Source organism: Oryzias latipes, chromosome 14 (assembly GCF_002234675.1).
Source record: "Oryzias latipes chromosome 14, ASM223467v1".
Taxonomy (NCBI): Eukaryota; Metazoa; Chordata; class Actinopteri; order Beloniformes; family Adrianichthyidae; genus Oryzias; species Oryzias latipes.
The window spans coordinates 3272172-3295826 of NC_019872.2; the positions used below are offsets into that span (position 1 = coordinate 3272172).

The 23655-nt window shown below is 41.3% G+C and overlaps 1 protein-coding gene across 1 annotated transcript; it reads right to left on the minus strand.

The window, feature by feature from the left end:
* Nucleotides 1-14119: 14119 nt before the first annotated feature.
* zmat2 (zinc finger matrin-type 2) lies at nucleotides 14120-18686 on the minus strand. Its single transcript, XM_004076042.4, has 6 exons — nucleotides 18598-18686; nucleotides 17110-17209; nucleotides 16901-17024; nucleotides 16702-16775; nucleotides 14882-15027; nucleotides 14120-14709 (listed from the first exon to the last, which is right to left on the minus strand). Exons 1-6 carry the CDS (start codon nucleotides 18613-18615, stop codon nucleotides 14566-14568), a joined length of 606 nt encoding a protein of 201 aa, XP_004076090.1. The 5' UTR covers nucleotides 18616-18686; the 3' UTR covers nucleotides 14120-14565.
* Nucleotides 18687-23655: the final 4969 nt, after the last annotated feature.

Genomic DNA, 23655 nt, shown 5'->3' on the forward strand with positions numbered 1-23655 from the left:
AGATGGGGGCTCGGGCTCTCTTCCTGTCAGTTGCTGCTTTGAGTGCGTTTGTTACGCAGGAAAAGCATCATCTGCTTCCTCTGTCAGGCATGACCAGCTTCCTCAACCAGCAGCTCTGCAACAACGATGAAGAGGTGGAGGAGGAGGAGGAAGGAGATTAGGCAGGTGGATTTTTAATTACCTCCTGTTTGATGACTCACAGACACGGGTGTGGGCTGGAGAGGTGCATTCTGGGAGTTCAGATAGGAAAATGAAACATTCCCCGTATGCAAAAGAGGCGGTGACCTATGCTCGGAACTGCCTAACTTCAGCTCGCAAAGCAAACCTTTATCATGAAAGCAGAACCTCAGAAACATTTCAAGCATTCATCTAAAAATAGATCAAGAAAACGTTTACACACTCTTCCAAAGAGATCATAAGCCTGTCCTCCTATAACTCTTTTAGTTGAAGTCAGCAAAGCTGGAAAATGTTCATCTGACCATTAGGGGTGTAACGATGAATCGACCTAATCCATTAAATTAAATTATATACCTACAATCCAACCAGATCAATCTGTTGAAGGCAAGTTGTTTATTGTTCAGTCTAATCGTTTCAAAATTAAATAAACCAATTATATCAATATTGGAAAATACCATTTGGATTGAAACAGAGTTTATGAGAATAGCCATCCAAATCAGAAAAAAACAAGAATTAAGGACTAAAAATTGGTAATATGTATTGCTTTTGTAAGTGACCATAGTGTAAGCGGGTTAATGGCCTTCGAAGTGTGCGTTATTACTTTTTAACGCACTTTGCGGAAGCTTCGCATCGGATGGTTCAGGCTTCCACGGCGTGCGTTAAGTAAGGTTTATCACATGGTACGGTTGAATACTCGATTCTGATTGGCTGCTGGGTGTGCATTAAAACCTGATAACCGCACGGTGAAAAAAGTAGTTCCGGTCACCTAGCATAAATGTTCTGTATCACTGCGCCGGCTTCTTTAAAACAACCTTTAGCTTAATCATCTGGACAAAAACAAGCGGTAAGAGGTGAACTTTCTCTCTGAACTGATGCTTTATTTAACCCATCGGAAAGATCAGCATATATATATCGCCGAATCTTGACTGCAGCGTTGGTGCTGCGCGACGCGGATTATATGTTACGTGATGCGGCGCGATGCGCATCAAGTAATAACGCACACTTCGTCGGCCATTAACCCTTACGTAAGGTACAAAAAAAACAACAACCATGTGCTGCCGTACAGTGTCTAGAATGTTCTAAGAATGTTCCCTTTGGATTCTTTGGATGTGGAAAAACAACAGTGGGCTGAACTTTAGGAAACTAACATGTGAATGGATTTGACATTCATTTTAGTTTACTTGATTGTTTGGACACATATTTAATTCCAAGGCATCTGGAAAACTTCACCTGCACTGTTCAGTACCAGGTATTTCTTTCTGAGACACACTGGTGAAAGTTTTAGCTAAAGATGTCTTGGATCCATTTTAGGTCAGTGAATGGGAGTGTTCAAAATGAACCAATGTCGACTATGAATCGAATAGGCAACCACAAATTATGATATGAATCAAATTGTCCTCTTGGACAGGCTAAAAAGCTTGGTTGGGGTTTCTGGATCCGCTTTAAACTGATTTTCCTCTTGACTGGTAGATCTATTTCTGTTGTTTTTTCCAAGTTTAAGTCCTCTTCTGCATCCCTCACTTCCGGAGTTCCACAAGGCTCAGTTTTGGGACATTTATTGTTCATTTTATATCTGCTGCCTTTGCAGCAAATTTTAAGTTCTTTTAATGATATTTATTATCACTTTATGCTGATGATATTCAGCTTTATCTGTCTTTTAAACTCCAGGATGTTTTTAAAATATGGATTTTACACAGGCATCTGGATTCAGTCAAGAGTTAATTGAATAAAAACTTTCTCTGACTAAATGAAGCCAAAACTGAGGTTCTAGTCTGTGCTCCAGACAGTTGCTTCCCCCAGACAACCCAGTGGTTCGGTCCACTTGCTTCCTTTATCAAGCCATCTGTCAGGAACATCGTGGTGACACTCAACCCAGTTTTATCACTTGACTCTGATGGGCAGGTTACTTGTTTGTTCTTGTTTTTATCAACTAAAAAACATTGCAAAACTGAGTTCCATTGTGTCGCGTTCTGAGATGGAGATGCTCATCCACGCTTTCTTCTTGTCTAGATTACTGTAACTCCATCTTCACATGTTTAAGCAAAAAATCTCTAGAATGGCTCCAGGTTGTCCAGAACGCTGCTGGAAGGCTTTTAACTAATTTATTTAAGTTTTCACACGTCACCCTGTTGTTAATCCAGCTGCACTGGCTCCCCATCCGTTTCCGAGTGCATTTTAAAACCCTGGTTTTAAGATACACAGCTCTTAATAACCAAGCACCGGTCTACATAAAAGACCTTGTGCAGCCGTACACTCCCAGCAGGTCCCCTGAGGTCATGTGACCAGGGTATGCTGGTTGTTAAGAGAACCCGGTTAAAATCTAAAGGTGACAGAGCCTTTGCAGCAGTGGCTCCATCACTCTGGAACTCCCCTCCTCTCAGCCTCAGATATGCAGACTCAGTGTTCTCTTTTAAAAAACAGCTGTTCTGTGTTTTACTGTTTTTTACTGTGAAGCACTTTGTGATTTTTATCTTGAAAGGTGCTATACAAATAAAGTTTATTATTATTATTATTATTATTATTATTATTATTATTATTATTATTATTATTATTATTATTATTATTATATGAATCAAATTGTTAAAATCAATGGTTGCACCCCTGCTGTTAATGAACAACAGCAGTCAGGATGGCAGTCAGTATTTTTTCTGATTCTTAGTTTAGGCTGTGTCACATTTTAATGTTAAATGATTTCATCTGCCTGTTTCATGTCTTCATTTGGGCATGGAAGTGGCAGTGTGATGGTGGGGATGGAGTTCAACAACACCTTGACTTATTTTAAAAGAGAAGAGGTTGTATTCAGCCCGTCATCAGTTGTGCTTGATGTGAGTTTTGACGTAAACAGAGCTCTAAGAGAAGCAAGCTGAAGTGACAGACCTCCAACCTGCAGAAAGAACAGAAGTTGGAGGAAATGATGAAAACATTTCAGACTGGTTCCTGTTTAAGTTGTGTTTATTTGCTTTGATAAATGAGCGTCTGTGTTGAAACTCTTCCACAGAGCAAGGAGAAAAGTTTCCATATCTTTCGCTGAACTGTAATTTCACAGAGCTGTGTGTCTACGGCCACAAACAGGCCACAGATCAGTCAGCATCCTGTTCCAGGATGGTATTAGGTTCTGTTTAAAGGTCAATTAAAAATACACATCATCGCTTCAAATGTGTGAATTACATCGTTTCTGTTCACTTTTGCAGTTTAAGAACATGTTTGGTTTACGAACATGTTTGCAAAACCTTTTCTCCAGAGTTTGTGTAAAGATGGTACAGATCATGAGCTTCAATACTAGACAACAGCAGCATAAAATACTTTAAGTCTAACCCATTAACCTACACACTCTGGTGTCACTGTTTAGAATGTGAACAGAAAAATAAAGCCTGAGGTGGAATGGGCATGTTGATGGGAGTTTGGTTCATCTAAACATCCATCCATTTTCCGAGCCTGCCAGGGTCATGGGGTTACTGGAGCCTGTTCCAGCTACTGTTGAGTGAAGGTGGAGAACATCTGGACACGTCATCAGTCTGTTGCAGGGCATATGTTCACACCGAGGGACACTAGAGAAATCAATTAACCTATAAAGTATAGGTTTGGACTGTGTCTCTGGAGAAAACCCTCACATGCACAGGCAGAACAGCAAAGGTCCCAGTTAGGATTTAAACCAGGCCCTTCTCACTGTGAGACAAGAGTGCTGACCACTGCACCACCGTACAGCCCTCCAGTTAAATGACCTTCTGAATGCGGCTACCTCCTGGACAGTTCACTGGTCCATTGCAGGGTCACACGAAGACACTCATTCACCTCTAAGAGAGTGGAATCTACCTCACTATGGTTTACTTTACACATTCACCCATTTTTAGTGTTGGACAGAGTAAACTCCAGTTGATTTGACAGATCCACTTTAGATTTGATCCTTGCATGATCTTAAAGACATGTATGTTCTGTACTCACTTTCAACACCATGCATGAAATAATTTTTTTTTAAGTAAAAAGACAACAACAGATGTCTTTGCAGATTCTCAGTTGTATTCCAGAAATAGTAAATGGTATGTGTCTTACTATTTCCACTACCCTACGCTCATTCCTGGGACTTACTGCGTGGTATGCAAAGTTTGTGAAAAATGATGCATCCTTGGTGGAGCCCATGAGAGCAAACCTGCACACTGACACATTCAAGTGGACTTCAGAAGCACAGGCTAGTTTTGAAGCAGTGAAGACTTGCATAATCCACAGTTTTGCATTAGCAGTTTTTGAGCCCAGCCTCCAAACTATTGTGTCCACAGATGCTTCACATCATGGACTGGGAGCTATACTAACACAAGTCCATCCTGACAAGACAGAGCGCACAGTTGCTTTTCTCACTCCCGCTGAAAGGAATTACTCTATTGTAGAGAAAGCGGCATTGACCTGGGTTTGGGCAGTTGAAATGTGGGGGACTAGATTCACTTTACATACCAGATTCACCAAGCCCTGACCACCCTCCTGGCTACAAAAGGACTGGGAAGGGCGGGGATCCGCATTGCACGATGGTCAGCTAGACTTTTGTGTTTCACATATTATGTAGAATATCAAGCTGGTGAGCAAAATTATGCTGCTGACTGTCTCTCCAGATTGTCTCTTCTTTCAGTCCAGAATTCAGAGCCAGTGATGGAGCCTGAGCTGGTGGCTCTCCTGGATACAGAACTGAAAGCCTTCACAGTTATAGACTTGACTGCAGCGTGTCAGGTGTGTCCAGAACTGACCGCCGTAAGAGAGCAGATGAAGCAAGGATGGCCTAAAACAGCACAATCTTTACCTGCCATGCTCCAAGCTTACTTTGCTGTTAGACATGAACTGTCAGTGGAAGAGGTAATAGTATACAGGGGCTCTTACCGCCGGCTAGTTCCTGTAGCAGTGAGAAAGCAGATTGTTAATCTGGCACATGAAGCCCACCAGGGCATCGTCTGCACCAAGAAGAGGCTGCGAGACCTGTAGTGGTGGCCATGTTTTCAAGATTCAAGTTTTATTGCCGTTTGCACAAGCGGTACATCGGAATTTTTCTTTGGCATCTCTCATGTCAGGATAAGTTAAAAAAAAAGGACAAAAGAAAAATTTGAAGAAGAAATAATAAAGAAAATAAAAATAAATAGAATAAAGTTAAAAGTCAAAATTAGACAACAAATTTACATGGTGTATAAAAATATAAATATCAGTAAAATATGATAATGAATATTGCAGAGACCCAATCTGTACAGAAGCATTATTGCACATAGAATTATTGCACATATTATTGTTTATTGCACTTAGTAATTTAGTCCAGTCTTCCCTCTCTGATGTCCTTTGCCAGCATTCTTATTGCTGTTGGGAAGAAGCTGTTGTGGAAGTGTGTGGTGTGTGCGTGGATGCTTTCAGGCCTGCGACGCCTGAGGTTGTGGCCTGAGTCCACGCATTGGATCAGTCCATGAGCAGGGTGGTGTCTGTCTCTGATGATCTTAGTCACTCTCCTCCTGCAGCGCTGTTTGTAGATGGTGTCCATGGATGGAAGGTTGCAACCTATAATTTTTCCAGCTGTATTAATGACCCTCTGCAGCATCTTCTTCTCTTTTAAGGTGGTGTTACCGAACCAGGCTGTTAGTCCGCTTGTGAGGATGCTTTCCACAAGCCCCCTGTAGGCTTGGGTGAGGGTCCGGCGCTTGAGACCGGCCTTCTTCAGCAGCCTGATGAAGTACAGCCTCTGCTGGGCTTTCTTCACTTTGGCAACAGTGTTTTTTTCCCCAGCTGAGGCTGTTTGGACATGTGTGTGAAGGAGATCATAAAAGCATGTGTGACATGCCAGCTGAATGATGAAATATCCAAAATACATTCTGCACTGGCTCAGCCAATTCCATTTCCAGATGGTTCATGGCAGAGAGTAGGGATTGACATTGTTGGTCCATTTGACTCTGCATCTGGGGACTGCCGCTATGCAATAACACTGATCGACTACTACACCAAATGACCAGAGGTTGTGTTCTCTCCTTCTATCACAACCATTGCAATCACCACATTCCTGTCTACAATATTTTCCAGGTTGTTTTTTTTTTTTTTTTTCAAACTTGTCCTGTCCAACAGCTAGGCAAACAGATGAGAGCTGAGGGCCTCTTGTGTTGGACATATTTTACTTTAACAAGAGGGGTTATTAATCTTCAGACAAACCAAAGGTATGTCTGAATAAACCCCTTTTGTAATTGAGGCCAAACTTTATTAATTTCAATCATGTTTGAAAATCTTTGGTGTTGGACCGGACGGAAAAGGAAAGAGGGGAAAAAGAGAGAGGGACGTTAGAGAGGGGGGGGGGGTAGGAGGGTGATAATAGGAGGGGAAAGGGGGTAAGACCATGAAGCAGCATAGAGCAGACAGGTTTACTGGTTGTTTATCATTACGGTAAGGTTCAAATGTAGTACAAAAAGGGCGGGGCCTGTTCACACACACACTCAAATATTATCAACACACCTGCTAGCTGCAAAAATGTCCACATGTCAACATGTACACAAAACAGATAGTGTTCACGAACGCATACTTATGCCTTAAAACCAACTAGTGTGAAATCTTTCATTCATTCAATCATGCAAACTATTAGTGCAAAGGTGAGCTAACACCTGTGCTCAGGTGAGTGTTTATGTTCTTCTAAAATGGATGGTGGAATGTTAAAAGAAGGAGGAGGAGCGCCCAGCCACCCCCACACCCAGACCCCCGCCGCAGCAGCAGCGGCAGCCGGAATTCCCCCAACGCCACACGGGAACAGGCAGGGAACAACCGCCCCCCGGGCGACCAAGACCGCCACCCAGGCCAGGGCCAGCAGGACCGCCGCGAGGCCCCCAGAGCCAGAGAGCAGGGAGGCGCGGAGGGAAAGAGAGCGCCGCCCCAGCCCAGCCAGGAAAGCAGCCCCCCCGCCGCGCCGGAAGAGCCCAACGCCCAATATTTTCCAGGTTTGGTAACCTTACAGAACTGATTAGTGACAATAAGACACAATTTACCTCCACTGAGTTTGCAGACTTCCTAGCAGTGAGAGACATCAAGCACAGGAAGGTGTCTCTATATTATCCTCAAATAAATGGAGTAATGAAACCGTGTTCTTAAAAAACCCTCCTTACAGCAGAGCAGGAGAGGAAGCAATGGAAACCTTTCCTACAGAACCTCCTGCTCACCTGTTGTGTTACTCCACACAGCACCACAAGAGTGTCACCGTATGAACTCATGTTCAACAGGAAGATGCGCAAAAAAGTTGACATCGGTCCGCCAAGAACGTCTCCACTGCTATCAGAGAAACAGCTACGTACCCGTGGCTACACGGGTGCCACAAATCAGAGCAGGAAGCCTGATCAGAGTGAGAAAGCCCTTTCATGTAAAAAAAGAGGACTGTCAAAGTTTCACACCCCAGCCAGAGTGATGAAGAAAGCAGGTGAAAGTTCGTCTGTGCTGGAGGATGAAGGCACGTGGAATGCTTCTCACCTGTCTCTGGTTCCAAAGAGTGTACAAGACACGGCCACAGGCGCTGCGGATGCAATACCTGAGCCAGAGGTCACACCACCACTGGATGACAGGATGCCCAACCCACAAGGGTCAGACAGAAGCCTGCGTGGCTTAAAGATTATGAACATTGGTCATGACTCATGATTAATGTGAAAAAGGAGGGGGGGGATGAGAAGAAATATTACTTATTGCAGATTTCTGTTATACTTATAGTTGTTTGAAAGTTTCAGTGTTTCCATTACTGGTCTGTTAAGCCTAAACAAAGGGGAAAATATATGTTGTATTCAATTGCTGCACCACGACACTAGAAGGCGCTTTGCAATTCTGCAAGGGTATCAATCCCCAGCTAAACGAGTCTGGAAGGATTGATTGTGGAAGTGAAATGTTTTGCACTGTTTTTGTGTTTTCTTTTCTTGTTATGTGAGTTCTGTACGTTACGTTATGAAGAAGAAGAAATAAAGAAGATGGTGGGAAAGCATTTGAGTCACGTTCAGATTTCGTAAACCCTGAGGCTACTTTTACAAGCATACAATACCGTACATGTAAACCTAGGATCAGAGGTCGATCGCTTTACCTCCATGGCAATAAATCCGCCTAATGAATAAAGCAACGACTGCAAAAACAAATTCTTTTTAAATTTACTTCCTCACACAGTAGTCATGGTGTAGCAAAGAGCCATGTGTTTGGTTTTCACATGCTTGCATTAGGTAACATTAGAAAGACAGGACACGATAAATTTCCGTTCTTTTGCTGATGGTACATCCCTTACAGCTATTACGTGAATGGCAGACGAAGTGTACATTATCATAAATTATCGCACGCCATGGAAGCTTTGTGTCGGACGGTTGCGTCCTCGAGCTGCGTTAATTTCTGATAATGCACACTTCAACGGCCATCATCCCGCCTGTACCATGGTCACTTACTAAAGAAATAAACATTCAATCAGTTTTTAGTGCTTTATTCTTGTTATTTTTTCTGTTCAGATTTTTTTTCCACTAAAAGCAGACTATTTGTTACATCGTGCGCAGCATTGTCACGTTACAGTGACAACGTGCTGAGAGGCCACAGACCTCGACAGCAGCGTCAAAGGAAAGCGATATAGTACAGACCAATAGTTTGGACACACCTTCTCATTCAAAGAGCTTTCTTTATTTTCATGACTAGGAGAATTGTAAAGTCACACTGAAAGCATCAAAACTGTGAATTAACACACGTGGAAGTATATAGTGGTGGACAAAATTGTTGGTACCCCTCAGTTAAAGAAAGAAAGTCCACAATGCTCACTGAAATGACTTGAAACGTTCAAAAGTAACAATAAATTAAAATTTATTGAAAATTAAATGATCAAAATCAGCCATTACTTTTGAGTTGTTGATTAACAGAATTATTAAAAAAATAAAAAAAAACAAATGAAATAGGGCTGGACAAAAATGATGGGACCTCCATAAAAGACTGAGAACTAATTGCCCAGGGGGTCATGATGGACTCAGGTATGTCCTTTAATTGACATCACAGCTGGGAGACAAATAGTCACGTTGCTGTTTGGTGAAAAAGTGTGAACCACACTGAACATGGACAACAGAAAGCGAAAGAGAGAGTTGTCCCAGGACATTAGAAACAAAATTATAGACAAACATCGTAAAGATAAAGGCTATAAAACCATCTCTAAGCAGCTTGAAGTTCCTGTGAAGACAGTGGCACATATTATTCAGAAGTTTAAGACCCACGGGACAGTAGCCAACCTCCCTGGACGTGGCTGGAAGAGGAAAATTGAGGACAAATTGAGGAGACTGATAGTTGGAAGTGTATCCAAAAAGCCCAGAACAACCTCCAAAAACATTAAAGGTGAACTCTTAGATCAAGGTACATCAGTGTCAGATAGCACCATTCGTCATTGTTTGAGCCAGAGTGGACTTCATGGGAGACGACCAAGGAGGACACCACTGTTGAAAGGAAATCATAATAAAACGAGACTGGAATTGGCAAAAATGCATGTTGACAAGCCACAAAGCTTCTGGGAAAATGTCCTTTGGACAGATGAGACAAAACTGGAGCTTTTTGGTAAGGCACATCAGCTCTATGTTGGTAGACTCAAAAATGAAGCATCCAACCAAAAGAACACTGTCCCTACTGTGAAACATGGAGGAGGCTCAGTTCTGTTTTGGGGCTGCTTTGCTGCATCTGCCACAGGGTGTCTTGAAGTTGTGAAGGTCAAATGAAATCTCCAGATTGTCAAAGCATTCTGGATAGAAATGTGCTGCCTAGTGTCAGAAAGCTTGGTCTCAGTCGCAGGTCATGGGTCTTCCAACAGGACAACGATCCAAAACACACAGCCAAAAACCCCAAGAATGGCTAAGAGAAAAGCGTTGGACAATTCTGAAGTGGCCTTCTATGAGCCCAGATGTGAATCCCATTGAACATCAATGGAAGGAGCAGAAACATGCCATTTGGAGAAGACACCCGTCAAACCTGAGACAACTGGAGCAGTTTGCTCATGAGGAGTGGGCCAAAATACCTGTGGACAGGTGCAGAAGGCTCATTGACAAAAACAGAAACCCTCTAATTGCAGTGATTGCCTCAAAAGGTTGTGCAACAAAATATTAAGTTATGGGTAACATCATTTTTGTCCAGCCCTATTTCATTAGTTTGTTTTTTTAAATAATTCTGTTAATAAACAACCCAAAAGTAATGGCTGATTTTGATGATTTAATTTTCAATAAATTTTAATTTATTGTTACTTTGAACATTTCAAGTCATTTCAGTGAGCATTGTGGACTTTCTTTCTCTAACTGAGGGGTACCAACAATTTTGTCCACCACTGTATGTACATAACAAAAAAGTGTGAAACAACTGAAAATATTTCATGTTGTAGGTTCTTCATAGTAGCCACATTTTGATTTGTTTACTACTGCTTTGCACTCTCTTGGCATTCTCTTAGGCTGCATTTACACTGCAGGTCTTGATCCCCAAATCCGATTTTCTGACTATCTCCAACTGTTTTGACAGCCCGCTTACATCATCTTTTAAAAGTGACCCGTAACCGATTTTTGCATTTACACTATACAATGCTGAAACAATCATACGTAGACGTCCGCAGGAGTACGTTGCAGCATTTCCGGCTTCCGCGGACCTGAGCACTGACCGCACGGATTGAAAAAATTATGAGCGAGCAGGCCCTTAAAAATAATCGTAACAGTAATAAAAGCACATTTAGAAGATGCGTGTTGGTCCAAACGGCAAACGTTTAGCACGGCGAAAAAGAAACAAGCAAATCTTTGAACGTGTCCCCAAGTGCAGTCACAAAAACCATCAAGCGCTACAAAGAAACTGGTTCACATGTGAACCGCCCCAGGAAAGGGAGACCAAGAGTCACCTCTGCTGCAGAGGATAAGTTCATCCGAGTCAGCAGCCTCAGAAATGGCAGGTTAACAGCAGCTCAGATTAGAGAACAGGTCAATGGCACACAGAGTTCTAGCAGCAGACACATCTCTACAACAACTGTTCAAAGGAGACTGTGTGAATCAGGCCTTCATGGTAGAATATCTGCTAGGAAACCACTGCTAAAGAAAGGCAACAAGCAGAAGAGACTTGTTTGGACTAATGAACACAAGGAATGGATATTAGACCAGTGGAAATCTGGACTTTCGTCTGAGGAGTCCAAATGTGAGATTTTTGGTTTTGTCTTTGTGTGACGCAGAAAAGGTGAACGGATGGACTCTACATGCCTGGTTCCCACGGTTAAGCATGGAGGAGGAGGTGTGATGGTGACACTGTTGGGGATTTATTCCAAATTGAAGGCATACTGAACCAGCATGGCTACCACAGCATCTTGCAGCGGCTTCTATTCCATCCGGTTTGAGTTTAGTTGGACCATCATTTATTTTTCAACAGGACAGTGACCCCAAACACACCTCCAGGCTGTGTGAGGGCTATTTGACCAGGACCAGGAAGGAGAGTGATGGGTGCTGTGCCAGATGACCTGGCCTCAACAGTCACCAGACCTGAACCCAATCCAGATGGTTTGGGGTGAGCTGGACTGCAGAGTGAAGGATAAAGGACCAACAAGTGCTAAGCATTCTGGGAACTCCTTCAAGACTGTTGGAAGACCATTTCAGGTGACTACCTCTAGAAGTTCATCCAGAGAATGCCAAGAGTGTACAAAGCAGTAATCAAAGCAAAAGGTGGCTACTATGAAGAACCTACAGTATGACACATTTTCAGTTGTTTCACACTTTTTTGTTATCTACATAATTCCACGTTGTTAATTCACAGTTTTGATGCCTTCAGTGTGACTCTACAATTTTCATAGTCATGAAAATAAAGAAAACTCTTGTCCAAACTTTTGGTCTGTACTGTACTGTATGTCCTCCACCATGGAAAAAAATGCTACAAAAATTAAAAACAGCATCTTCATTGTAGTGGGTCTTTCAAGCACTGTTACATATAACATGTTAGTGAAAGTCTGTAACAGGCATCGTTCTGCAGTTCTAGGGGGAGTTGTGTCTCATTGGACCCACCAGAACACCCCCCCTCCCCCAAACTGTCCTAGTCATGGACCATTTCTGCTATATTTCAAGGATTAAAAATCTTATGTCTCAGCAGGATCTGGAACGACAGGTTCACATGTTTGTCTTTAGCAGACTTGACTACTGCAAAAGTTGTTTAACCCTTGAGCTATCCTAGGTACTTTACCATTGGGAGTTGGGTCATCTAGACCCACTAGACAGTGCTCTGAACCTTTTTTCTTCAATGATTTGTGATCTTCACTGGTGTCCATGGATTACATGAAATCTTTCCACCTTTATCCACCTTTGTCATGGTAGGGAGAACACGTCAATGGAAGGGTGAGGTCATCTAAGATAGCACAAGAGTTAAAACCAAACATGGAGAAGCTGCATTCAGCTTCTATGCTCCACAGATCTGGACCCAACTTCCACAGAGCCGCAGATCAGTTGAATCACTGTTTACTGAGGTCCAGGTCAAAGCTCCACCTGTTCTTATTGCACTGGTACTTCAAGCTGATTTGAAATTCGGTTCTTTTGAACTTCCTTTAGATTTTTTTCTGATCACTCCTTTATGTGCTCCATCTTCAGAGGCAGAGGAGACAAATGGAGGTGGAGTTTATACAGTTTAAAGGCCACATCACACAGTTCCTACCTACATTTTTCGCACATGGCACAAATGAACATTGGTCATACGTGAATATACGTGGACAAAGTGAGAAAATTTGTCTGTCACGTGAAATTTTTAGATGTGTCCCAATTGAACCACGTTAAAACAAATGAAGTACGAATTTTATTTAACCTTTTTTAACCAGGAAGTTCCCTTGAGATAAGATCTCTGCTTCAAGGGAGACCTGAGTAAACCACACAAAGAACATGTAAATCAACGTAAAAGCCAAATTTGGCCCCAAATTAGTGTGTCAATTACATAATTTTAACGTGATATGTGTGCTGTACATGTGATAAAAAACATCGGTGACACATGCATGAAAAGTCTGTTGTACAAAAACAACAAATTTGCATTTGCAGGAAAAAAAAATTTGCACAATTGAGTAAGATTTACGTAATAGTTGTGTATAAACTACGTAAAAGCAGCTGTACCTCTGCATCCTGTCACATTTTTAAACTATTATGACAGTGCATCACTATAAATCCATATTTGAAGTAAAGACTGCTGGTTTCAGTCTGTTGGATGCAGCTTTCTTTTATTTTGAAGTCAGAGACTCTTCTGTTTTCTCTCTGGATCTTTCCTGCAAAAGAAACTTTTCAAAGTCGTTTGTTAACTTTGCTAGTTTGGAGGTTTCAATGTAGTGGTCCGTGCAGCCGCTTTGAGTAAGTAATGGATGGATTTTCAACGTCTTAACATTTCAGGAATGAGTCGGATGCTGTCGGATGTGGCGGGGAGAAACCAGTAGTTTCCCAAGACAAAACTTCCATCAGAATCAGATAAAAAGCAGGTTGTGTTTTTTCCTCTGTGGCCAGGTACCAAGCGCTCCACAGACGGGTACCGGTCATTGATCTAAACTACCTTCAAATAGACGGAGGTTTGTCACATAACCTGCTTTTTGGAGCAGAACTGGCTGCACATGCTTAAAAAAGGAGTCTCTTTGGTTTGAATTCTTATGAACTAATGTCTAAATAGTCTGAGTCTTTTTTCAAAAGCCGCACCGTGACGAGGACCGATAAGACGTAGCGGCGTTGTTGGTCATTAATGAGTGAAACACAGGAAATGCAGCAGACTTCCTCTTCTTCTTCCTGTTGATCAAACGCAGTTTCAGCCACATTAGAAAGAAGAAGTGAACGCCGCCACAGACATCTTTCTTCACATGCCAACCTGCCACCGATTCATCGTGTTCAGGTGGAAAGCTTGGCTGAACCCAGGAGAAGTGTTTTATTGTGATTCCTAAATTCATTTCAGATTACTTTCCCCTTTTTGCCATAACAAAATGACAAAGGAACACAGAAGAGCACCTTTTATCGGTTTGAAGCCTCAGCTTCTTTGTGGAACATTTTTACATCAATTTCAGGAAAACATCAGGAATAAAAAAAAAAGGTGTATTTATTAAAAATTAAACCAACATTTCCTCCAGTTCTTTCTTTTTCTAAGATCAGGATCTAATTCAGAGAAAAAACTTGAATGAAGAAACAAAAATGTATAGTTTTCTGTGTGCACCTGAACACACCACAGTCGTGCTAAAGGAAACAGTTTCTCCTTCATTTGTCTTCCTGCATTCAGATCATTCATTCATCTGTTAATATTTGTGATGGTGTTTACCAGCTCACCAGAAGAGGTTTGAGAGCAATCTCAAATAAAAAAAGTCTGTGAGGGAGGAGCCCGCATCAGCAGCCCCGCCCTAGAGAGGGGGGCATGGCTGAAAACGGTTTCCTGTCCCAGTTTGGGGCTTCAGTGGCTCTTCTTGGACGAGCCAAACCCCGAGAAGCCCATCACTGCTGCCATCTCATCATCGTCCTCCAGGTCCAAGTCCTCCTCAGCACGCCGCTTCCTCTCTTTCTGCTTCTCTTTCCTGTAGGCCTTCGCCTTCTCCTCCTGAGGAGACCAGGAACCAGTTTTTATTCATGACTTCACCAGATTATAAAACACTGAAGACACTGAAAGAAAAGAATGAAAGTAGGAGCGCTGGAAAAAGCAGAAGAATCAACAGAGCAGCCTTTTCCAAATTTCACAGGACTCTGGGAGCTGACCAGCAGGGGGCGCTCACCTCTTCCCGCAGCTCCTTCATGCGCTCCTCAAAGTCGTACTCCTTCTGCTTCTCCTCCATCTTCTTCCTGTTCACCTCAAAGCGTTTCTTCACCTGATCCAGAGACGAGCGCTCCACCCGCATGGACATGCCCAGGTTCCTCTGATCTGAACACACACACACATTTATCAACACACATTCATGGACATACAGTCAGGTCCATAAACAACAGGACAGCGACACAATTCCAACATGTTTGACTCTATATGCCACCAAAATGGATTTGAAATGAAACTAACAAGATGTGCTTTAACTGCAGACTGTCAGCTTTAATTTGTGGGTATTTCCATCCAGATCAGGTGAACTGTGTAGGAATTACAACAGTTTGCATCTGTGCCTCCCACTTGTTAAGGAACCAAAAGCAATGGGCCAATCGGCTTCTCAGCTGTTCCAGGGACAGGTGTGTGTTATTCCCTCACTATCCCAACTACAAAGAGCAGATAAAAGGTCCAGAGCTTTTGAAGTGTGCTGTATGCATTTGCAATCTGTTGCCGTCAACTCTCAAGATGAGATCCAAAGAGTTGTTATTATCAGTGAAGAAGCAGTCATTAGGCTGAAAAAACAAAAATAACCATCAGAGAGATAGTAAAAATATGAGGCGTGGCCACAACGACTGTTTGGAACATTCTTAAAAAGAAGGAACGCACTGGGGAGCTCAGCATGCCAAACAGCCCGGAAGACCACAGAAAACATGTGTGGTGGATGACCGAAGAATTGTGTTCCTGGTGAAGAGAACTCCCTTCACAACAGTCGGCCAGATCAAGAACACTCTCCAGGAGGTAAGGTGTGCATGTGTGTAGAAGTCGACAATCAAGAGAAGACTTCACCAGAGTGAGTTCAGAGGGTTTACCACAAGATGTAAACCATTAGTGAGCCTCAAAAACAGGAGGGCCAGATTAGAGTTTGCCAAACGACATCTAAAACAGTCTTCACAGCTCTGGAAAAACGTCCTATGGACAGATGAGACTAAGATCAACCTCTACCAGAGTATGGAGAAGGAAAGGAACTGCTCATGATCCTAAGCATACCACCTCATCAGTGAAGCATGGTGGTGGTATTGTCATGGCGTGGGCATGTATGCCTGCTAATGGAACTGTTCTCTTCTATCTATTGATGATGTGAACGCTGACAAAAGCAGTAGGATGAATTCTGAAGGCTTTTGGGCTCATGATCAGCCAAATGCTTCAGTGGACGGCGCTTCACAGTGCAGATGGACCATGACCCAAAGCAAACTGCAACCGCAACTAAAGGCCTTCTTAAGGGAAAGAAGTGGAATGTTATGCAATGTTTCACTTGCTGAAGACAAAACTGAAGGTAAAATGCCCCAACAACAAGCAGGAACTGAAGACCGATGCATTGGAGGCCTGGCAGAGCATCACCAGGGATGAAACCCAGCGTCTGGAGATGTCTGTGAGTTCCAGACTTCATGCTGGAATTGACTGCAAAGGATTTGCAACCAAGTATTAAAAAGTAAATGTCTGATTTATGATTATTGTTCTGACCATTACTTTTGGTTCCTTAACAAGTGGGAGGCACAGATGCAAACTGTTGTAATTCCTACACAGTTCACCTGATCTGGATGGAAATACCCACAAATTAAAGCTGACAGTCTGCAGTTAAAGCACATCTTGTTCGTTTTATTTCAAATCCATTTTGGTGGCATATAGAGTCAAACATGTTGGAATTGTGTCGCTGTCCCATTATTTATGGACCTGACTGTATAAAATGATCCACGTTACATCTGCGCTCTTGGCCCCTCCCTAAAGCACAGGTGTACTTACGTTTCTTGCCGTTGATGTGATCCAGAAAGTTGATGGAGTCTTTGACCACACAGTCACAAACATTGCAGTAATATCTGAAAAAAAAAATATGTCGGAACCAGAACCCAGACCTGTCCGTTTCTGCTCCACAACTTTTTCTTATTGGTTCAAAGAGTTTCAGTTTTCCATTTTTCCAAACCCAAAGCCGTCAGGAACTCACCCGCCCATCTCCGCCTGAGGGGTGGTCTTGGTGATGACAATAGTTTTCCCCAGTTTGGACTCCAGATCCACTTTGTAGTCTCTGTGCCGCAGGAGCTCCCGCTTGACGGGAGGGACAGGTTTTCCTGAAAGAGCCAACAGGTCATGCGTCAGGGGTGATAAGCGATTGACCCCCAAGGGTCCCCAAAGAACGGAGAGCGCTGCCCTCACCATCCCTGAGCTCCCGCTCGCGCTCCTCGTTCAGCCGCTTCTGAGCGAGATTCTCGTACTCGTCCTTGTCCCATTTCCGCCGGAAGTCGTTCTTGCTGGACTGGAAGACACGAGAAGATGACTCAGAGCGCCTCGATTATCTTCACATCTCAACAAACATTCAGCTGATGAAGACGAGGAGCTTTTACTCCTCCTGACAAAAGAGCAACAGCTTCTCAACTCAACTTCATTGATAAAACTCTAAAACAGAACCACAGAGACACAACAACAGAGAAGGAACAAAAGCAGGAAAGCCTCATGCTTCGTCAGAAGAATGTTTAAATGCAGACGGTGAAGATGCCTGTTGGACTGTCAGAGCTGACGCCTTGTGCACCTTCCAAGCTCAAACAGGAGGAGCTGGCTCTTCCCAGAGGTTCCTCCTGGATCTCTGTCCCTCCAGGGAAAGATATGAGCTTAACCGAGATTCCAAAAGCTCAGAGAGGTATGGATGAACGCACAAATCATGGGGAACGTGTGACCCATGATTTATGCGTGAGCCATGCTGCTGCTCGTATTTAATGGTGTTTGGGAAAAGGGCTGTTCCTACTCCGTGACCCGAGATAAGGGGAGGGCTCAGGCCGAACATCCAGCTGACGGGAAGCATCCATGTTGGATAAACAGATGAGTCCAAAGAGATCCTTCATAATGAACATTAGATTTTTCAGAAATCTCCGTTCAACAGCCTGATCCTGGCTGCAGCTGCAGCCTGAAACTGATCAGCTCTCCAAATGCATGGTGCCGTCAGGCTCCAGGGGGATACGCCTGCTGGTGGAGCTGTGCTTACAGGACAGGAAACCCTAAGTCACTCTAGACCAGTGTTTTTCAACCTTTTTTGAGCCACGGCACACTTTAACCCTGAAAAAGATCCCGCGGCACACCAGCATCCAAAAAAAAAAAAAAAAAGCAGAAATTCATGGTCTGTATTGATCGACAGCTCTTCCCTTTCATTCATATTATCAAAGTAAACATTTTCAACAGGGGTGGGTTTATAAATTTTATAATATAGCAACAGAAACATTGTTTCATATTTGCAAAAACCAAAAAGGACATTATCCTTATTATTACAGTTTCATTTATTATCATCACAGTCGGCTTTACGAAATAAACTTCAAGAGCTTTTATTTTGCCACACCGGAATTCGTTACACCTTTGAATTAGTCCTTTAAAGATAAAAACTAACGGCGGTTGAGTCAAAACGTTTTTGGTACTAATTTTTTTTTTTTTTAAAAAGGGCCGTAAAATTCTGCAAATAAAGTACCCAAGCGTCAGAGCGAGTTAGCCGCTGCTAGTCCGAGGCCGCGCTTCTAACGGCAGCAGCTGATGTCTGTAACGGTTACAGTCAAAACGCCTCCACGGTACCAAATATAAAGTGAAGAATTTTAATCTTGTTTATTGAATTAAACTGTATTACAACAAACAGGGGCAGAGAAATTCTGCTTGGAAACTCACCCCACTGCCGGACGCCATCTTGTTTACCTACGGAAAATACGTCACCGGATGTTGCAGCTCGTCATTGCTAGTTTCCTGTCTAAATTTAGTTCTATCGGTAGAGGAGACATCACGTGATTCCTCAAGGGGGGAGAGCATCGCCATCTTGGTGAGGTCAAATTACTGCTGTAGTGCATGCATGTGAACACATTTCTTGCAAAATACCAGTTCATTTTTCGGGTTTCAACTGCCAAAATCAGAGAAATGAGTCCACGAAGGAGGAAGGCATAACATTTCACAGGTAAGTATTATATATTTTTTTCTTTTAATGCTGCAGGGGCATCATTAATCATACACATGTTTTCATGCATGATGCTGCAGGGCGATTATCAACATGTAGGCATGATGTACGTATAATTTGCTGTCGATATAAATGTAAACTTTATTGTGTTAAACCTGTATACATTATACTAGGCTATTATAGTAATAGAGATTTATACATTTCTGACTCAGTGACTGAAATTTTATTGCAGGTTTCCAATGGATTCAGACTTAAGGAAAAAGTGGGCCTTAGCAATAAAAAGAGCTAACCCAGATGGATCACTGTGGTACCAACTAGTAATACAGTCTGGCTATGTTCAAAACAATTTGAGGAAACAGATTTTGATGAGACTGGCCAGACTGTTAGCTTGAAACCCGACACTAAACCAACTGTGTCACACAAATTTATCACTAACATGAATCAGGAGGTAAATCTATTTCTTTTCTTTGTTTTTTTAAAGGGGAAAATCTGTTGTTGACTTTTGGACTTTTTGTTGACTTATTATTGATTTATTATTATCATTTATTATTATTTACCTATTATTGATTTATTTTTATCATTCAATATTATTATTGACTTACTATTGATTTATTATTATTATTATTTATTGATTCATTATTATTATTATTATTATTATTATTATTATTATTATTATTATTATTATTATTATTATTATTATTGACTTATTTATATATTGTTATTAATTATTATTATTATTGACTTATTATTTATATTTGTTATTTATTATTATTATTGACTTATTATTTATATATTGTTATTATTTATTATTATTATTGACTTATTGTTGGGCTTTTCTAAATAATTTCAATTACATGTCAAAGAGGTCTAAAACTTGGAAATGTTTAAAAATTAAAAACAATGCATTTTTCATTAAAGTTTGAACTTTTAAAGCTGACTGTTTCTCTTATTTAAAAGCATCAAATGATGTATATATATAAAAATTATATACATTTATCATGTGTTTATTTATATGTATAAATATATAGAAATTTGAATAAATATAAATTATATAAAAGCTACTTAGATGCTACCAAAGGCTAAAGAAATCATTGTCATGTAGGCGTCGTTGACCTCACCAAGATGGCGTTGCGTTCCGCCACCGTCGGCCAGGCTTCCCAAGCGGGCGTGTCTCCTCTAGCGATATAACTCATTGAGTTCAGACAATTCACTGGCTATGTCCGAATTCCCACCCTAATCCCTAACTACTAATAAAACTATAAGTGTGGGACTATCCAATGTCCCGGATTTTAAAAGCAATTAGGACACCTTGCTGACTTCATTATTTTAAAACTGCGAATATGACATCACTGATTTCCCAAAGTTAAAATCTAATCAATATGAGCAATGCATGAAGACTATTTATGAATCCACTGTGCTCTGATGATGAAATCATTGAGTGTTCATACAAAACAATAAAATACATTTTTGCTCTCAAAAATTGTTCAATTGCATTGTGGTCTACACACGCCAATCTAGTAGCGAGCATCAATACACACTAATCTTTCGCAAATAATTTCTAAACCACTTGATTTTGAAATTTGAACAGCTTTACAAAATGGTGAACGCACTAGGTGCACTCTGTGCGTAGTGATTCCACAACCACTCTGTGGAATTAGTACAATTTGACTTCTCAATCTGACTGCACAATCTACTTCCAAGTGTACTTTTAAAGGGCTTATATCATGCAAAAGCAACTCTGTGATCTTTTAACTAAGGGTTAATGGCCGACGAAGTGTGCATTAGCACTTTTTAACACACGCCGTGAAGCCTGAACCATCCGACGCGAAGCGCTTATCAAAATAAAGCAAGAGGATTGCTTTTATCACAAAAAGCGGACTATTTGTTACATGGTGCGGCGACTGCATCGCTTTTTACCGCACACCCAGCAGCCAATCAGAATCGGGTATTCACCCGGACGATGGTATAATTGTATTATAACGTTCATCATTCATAATGAACAACCCCAAAGGAATATTTGGATCCATTTACCCGTTTCTGGGTGTTCCTTTAAAAACCTGCTCTCTGAGCACCAGCCCCTCCAAACCCACAAAAACAAGAGAGTTCTCCCATTGTGATGTCACAAAGTGAGGAACAGCCCCTTCCAGGAAGAGTCTGTGCTGCCAGCACCTCCCCCAGCCAGACTAGCACAAACTCCACTCTCTCCGTGGAGCTAGCGGTGATCGGCTAAATGCGTTTATTTTGTATGCACAATTTGCACATCCATCTTTGCAAATATTTGGATGTTTGTTTTCGTGGGTGAAACACAGACATGCTGCTGAGGCCTGGAATCGTTTTTTTTTTTTTTTTTGGTGATCCATCTCTGCCAGAGGATCTGGAGCCAATTTTTCCAATACTTTATAAATTAATTTCAAGTTAGTGTAACAAGGGTTACACTTGGTAGAAGACATGTGTGGACAGGTTTCTCGTTTTCCGCTCAACAGGATACTGCGACCCCATGTGTTTGAGCAGGGAACTGCATGTAAGCGACTTTTCTTCATTTTTTGTTTGATATGTACAGATCCTGCTGCAGTCATCAATAAAAAGGGCAGCGTTCAGCAGATGTTTGGGTCCAGACTCTCTTCATTTGTCCAGCAGAACAAGAACACAACGCAGATTACTTTGGGTAAACGGATGCGCAACCCGAACTAAATTGCAACCAGGCAGATCCGCGCCCGTTACGTGTGGGAAGACTGACCTCATTTAAATTCTACAGTTTTTGAAATTACACAGTGACAATGCAAGCCTTAAAACTTGATCAGAGAGAGAACACATCTGGGAACTTTAAATTCAAACTTTATTTGTATAACGCCTGTCATTTTATTTGAAAGCAAAAGCGCTTGACATAAAAGCAAATAAAATAGTCATAAAATATAAAAATGAATTAAAATAGAAAACTTAGGAGAATCACACACCGATGGGACCCCTCCCTCACCAGTTTCCTCCCTCCATCCACCCAGTTCCCCCAATATAACCCTGAACAAAAACTGCAGGTTAAAGAAAAAGTCTGGTGTGGTTCTGCTGTGCAGAAATGACATAATAGTAATCCATATGTTGCAAGGCCCAACCTGACCACGAGGGTCATTGCCACAGCATTTAGACCACAGAGCGAGACCCCAGCCGACCCTATGAAAACGAGCACCGCAGCAACAGCACCCCCTAGAGGCGGAGCCGGTAGTTCTCCAATTCAATTCAATTTTATTTGTACAGCCCAAATTTACGATGGGCTTAAAATGGATCCCCAAGAGGAAACACCTGATTATGAAACATCAGAATATAAATTACAATAAAATAACAATACTAAAAATAAGATATAACAATAATAGCAATTAAAATACAAAAAGTAAAATTAACTTTAAATATCATGAATATAATGAAAATTAAAAAAGGTATTAAAAAACTAATAATAATAGTCCTCATATAATGTTAAAAAATGTATTAAGTAATGAAAATAGATAAATTAATAACTCCATTAATAAATAAAAGAATCAAATAATCAGGCAACTACCAAAGTCATGTTAAAGCCAAATTAAAAAGATGGGTCTTGAGTTTCTATTTCAGTTTAAATACGTGGGGCCAACAACCAAATCCAGCCTTGATCGCACTTAAAATACGTAAATGTGTGAAATGTATGGAAGCGATTCTGTAGCATTAATAAAAAGCAAAGTCAAAACCAGAAATGCATTTTCGTTTTCAACATGAAGCTGCATTTTTTGACTCAAAATTAAAATGAAAAAGCAATCCACCAAAATGCTTTTTCATTTCCTTCCTCAACACAGCTTATTCTGTCACTTAATAAAATAAAATGAAAATGGTATTTGACATTTCATTTTCAAGAGGTTCCATGGTAAATGTGTAGAAAAATTCATTTAGAAATGTCTAATTTGACAATTAAAATGGATTAACAGAAATGCTTTTTAATTTTCAAAATGAAGCTGCATCAAATGACTCAAAATTCAAATGAAAAAGCAATATTTCAAAATGCTTTTTCATTTTATACTTAAATCCGCTTATTTTGTGTCATAATTAAAACGAAAATGCAAAGAGGGGATTGCATTTGCATTTTCACATCCACCCTGGGAAATTTGTTGCAATATTCATTTAGGAAAAGCATTAGCAGAGGGGAGGCGGGGCGTTATTGTCTCGATGAAAATCTGAAAAATATCATACTATGATATTTTTAGATTTTCATCGAGACAATAACAGATCGACCATTCTTGCTTTTATTTTTACCCCTATTGAATGCTCACAGAGACACGGAAGTAGCGGCAGGAAGCGGCTTTTGCAGCAAGATGACCGGAGGGCGTACCAGATGATGTGAATGTGAATACAATGGATGCTTTTGTGCTTTTTAAAATAAATAAATCTGTTCTCTAAACATCCTCCATGTCTTCAATGCAATGTAATGAGACACACACAGACAGAAATGTGAAGGTATCTGCTGTAAATCTATGACGTAAATGAATAACAGGATCAATGATGGGCTAGTCAGTTAGCATGTAGCCTAATAGCCTTCGAATGTAAAGCGACTGACTGCTAAAGTTAATAAAAGACAAGTCCTGAATATTATTATTCCTGTTCGACCCTAAACTACAATATCAGCTGTCTGTCAACCGACCAGCCAGTTGCCCAAATGCCGGCATACATCAGAGAGCTCTGCGGCGGAGCTAGTAGTAGCCTAGCAGGAGCTATCGTATAACAAAGCAGCCTAGTTATCATAAATCTATTGATATTTTTCT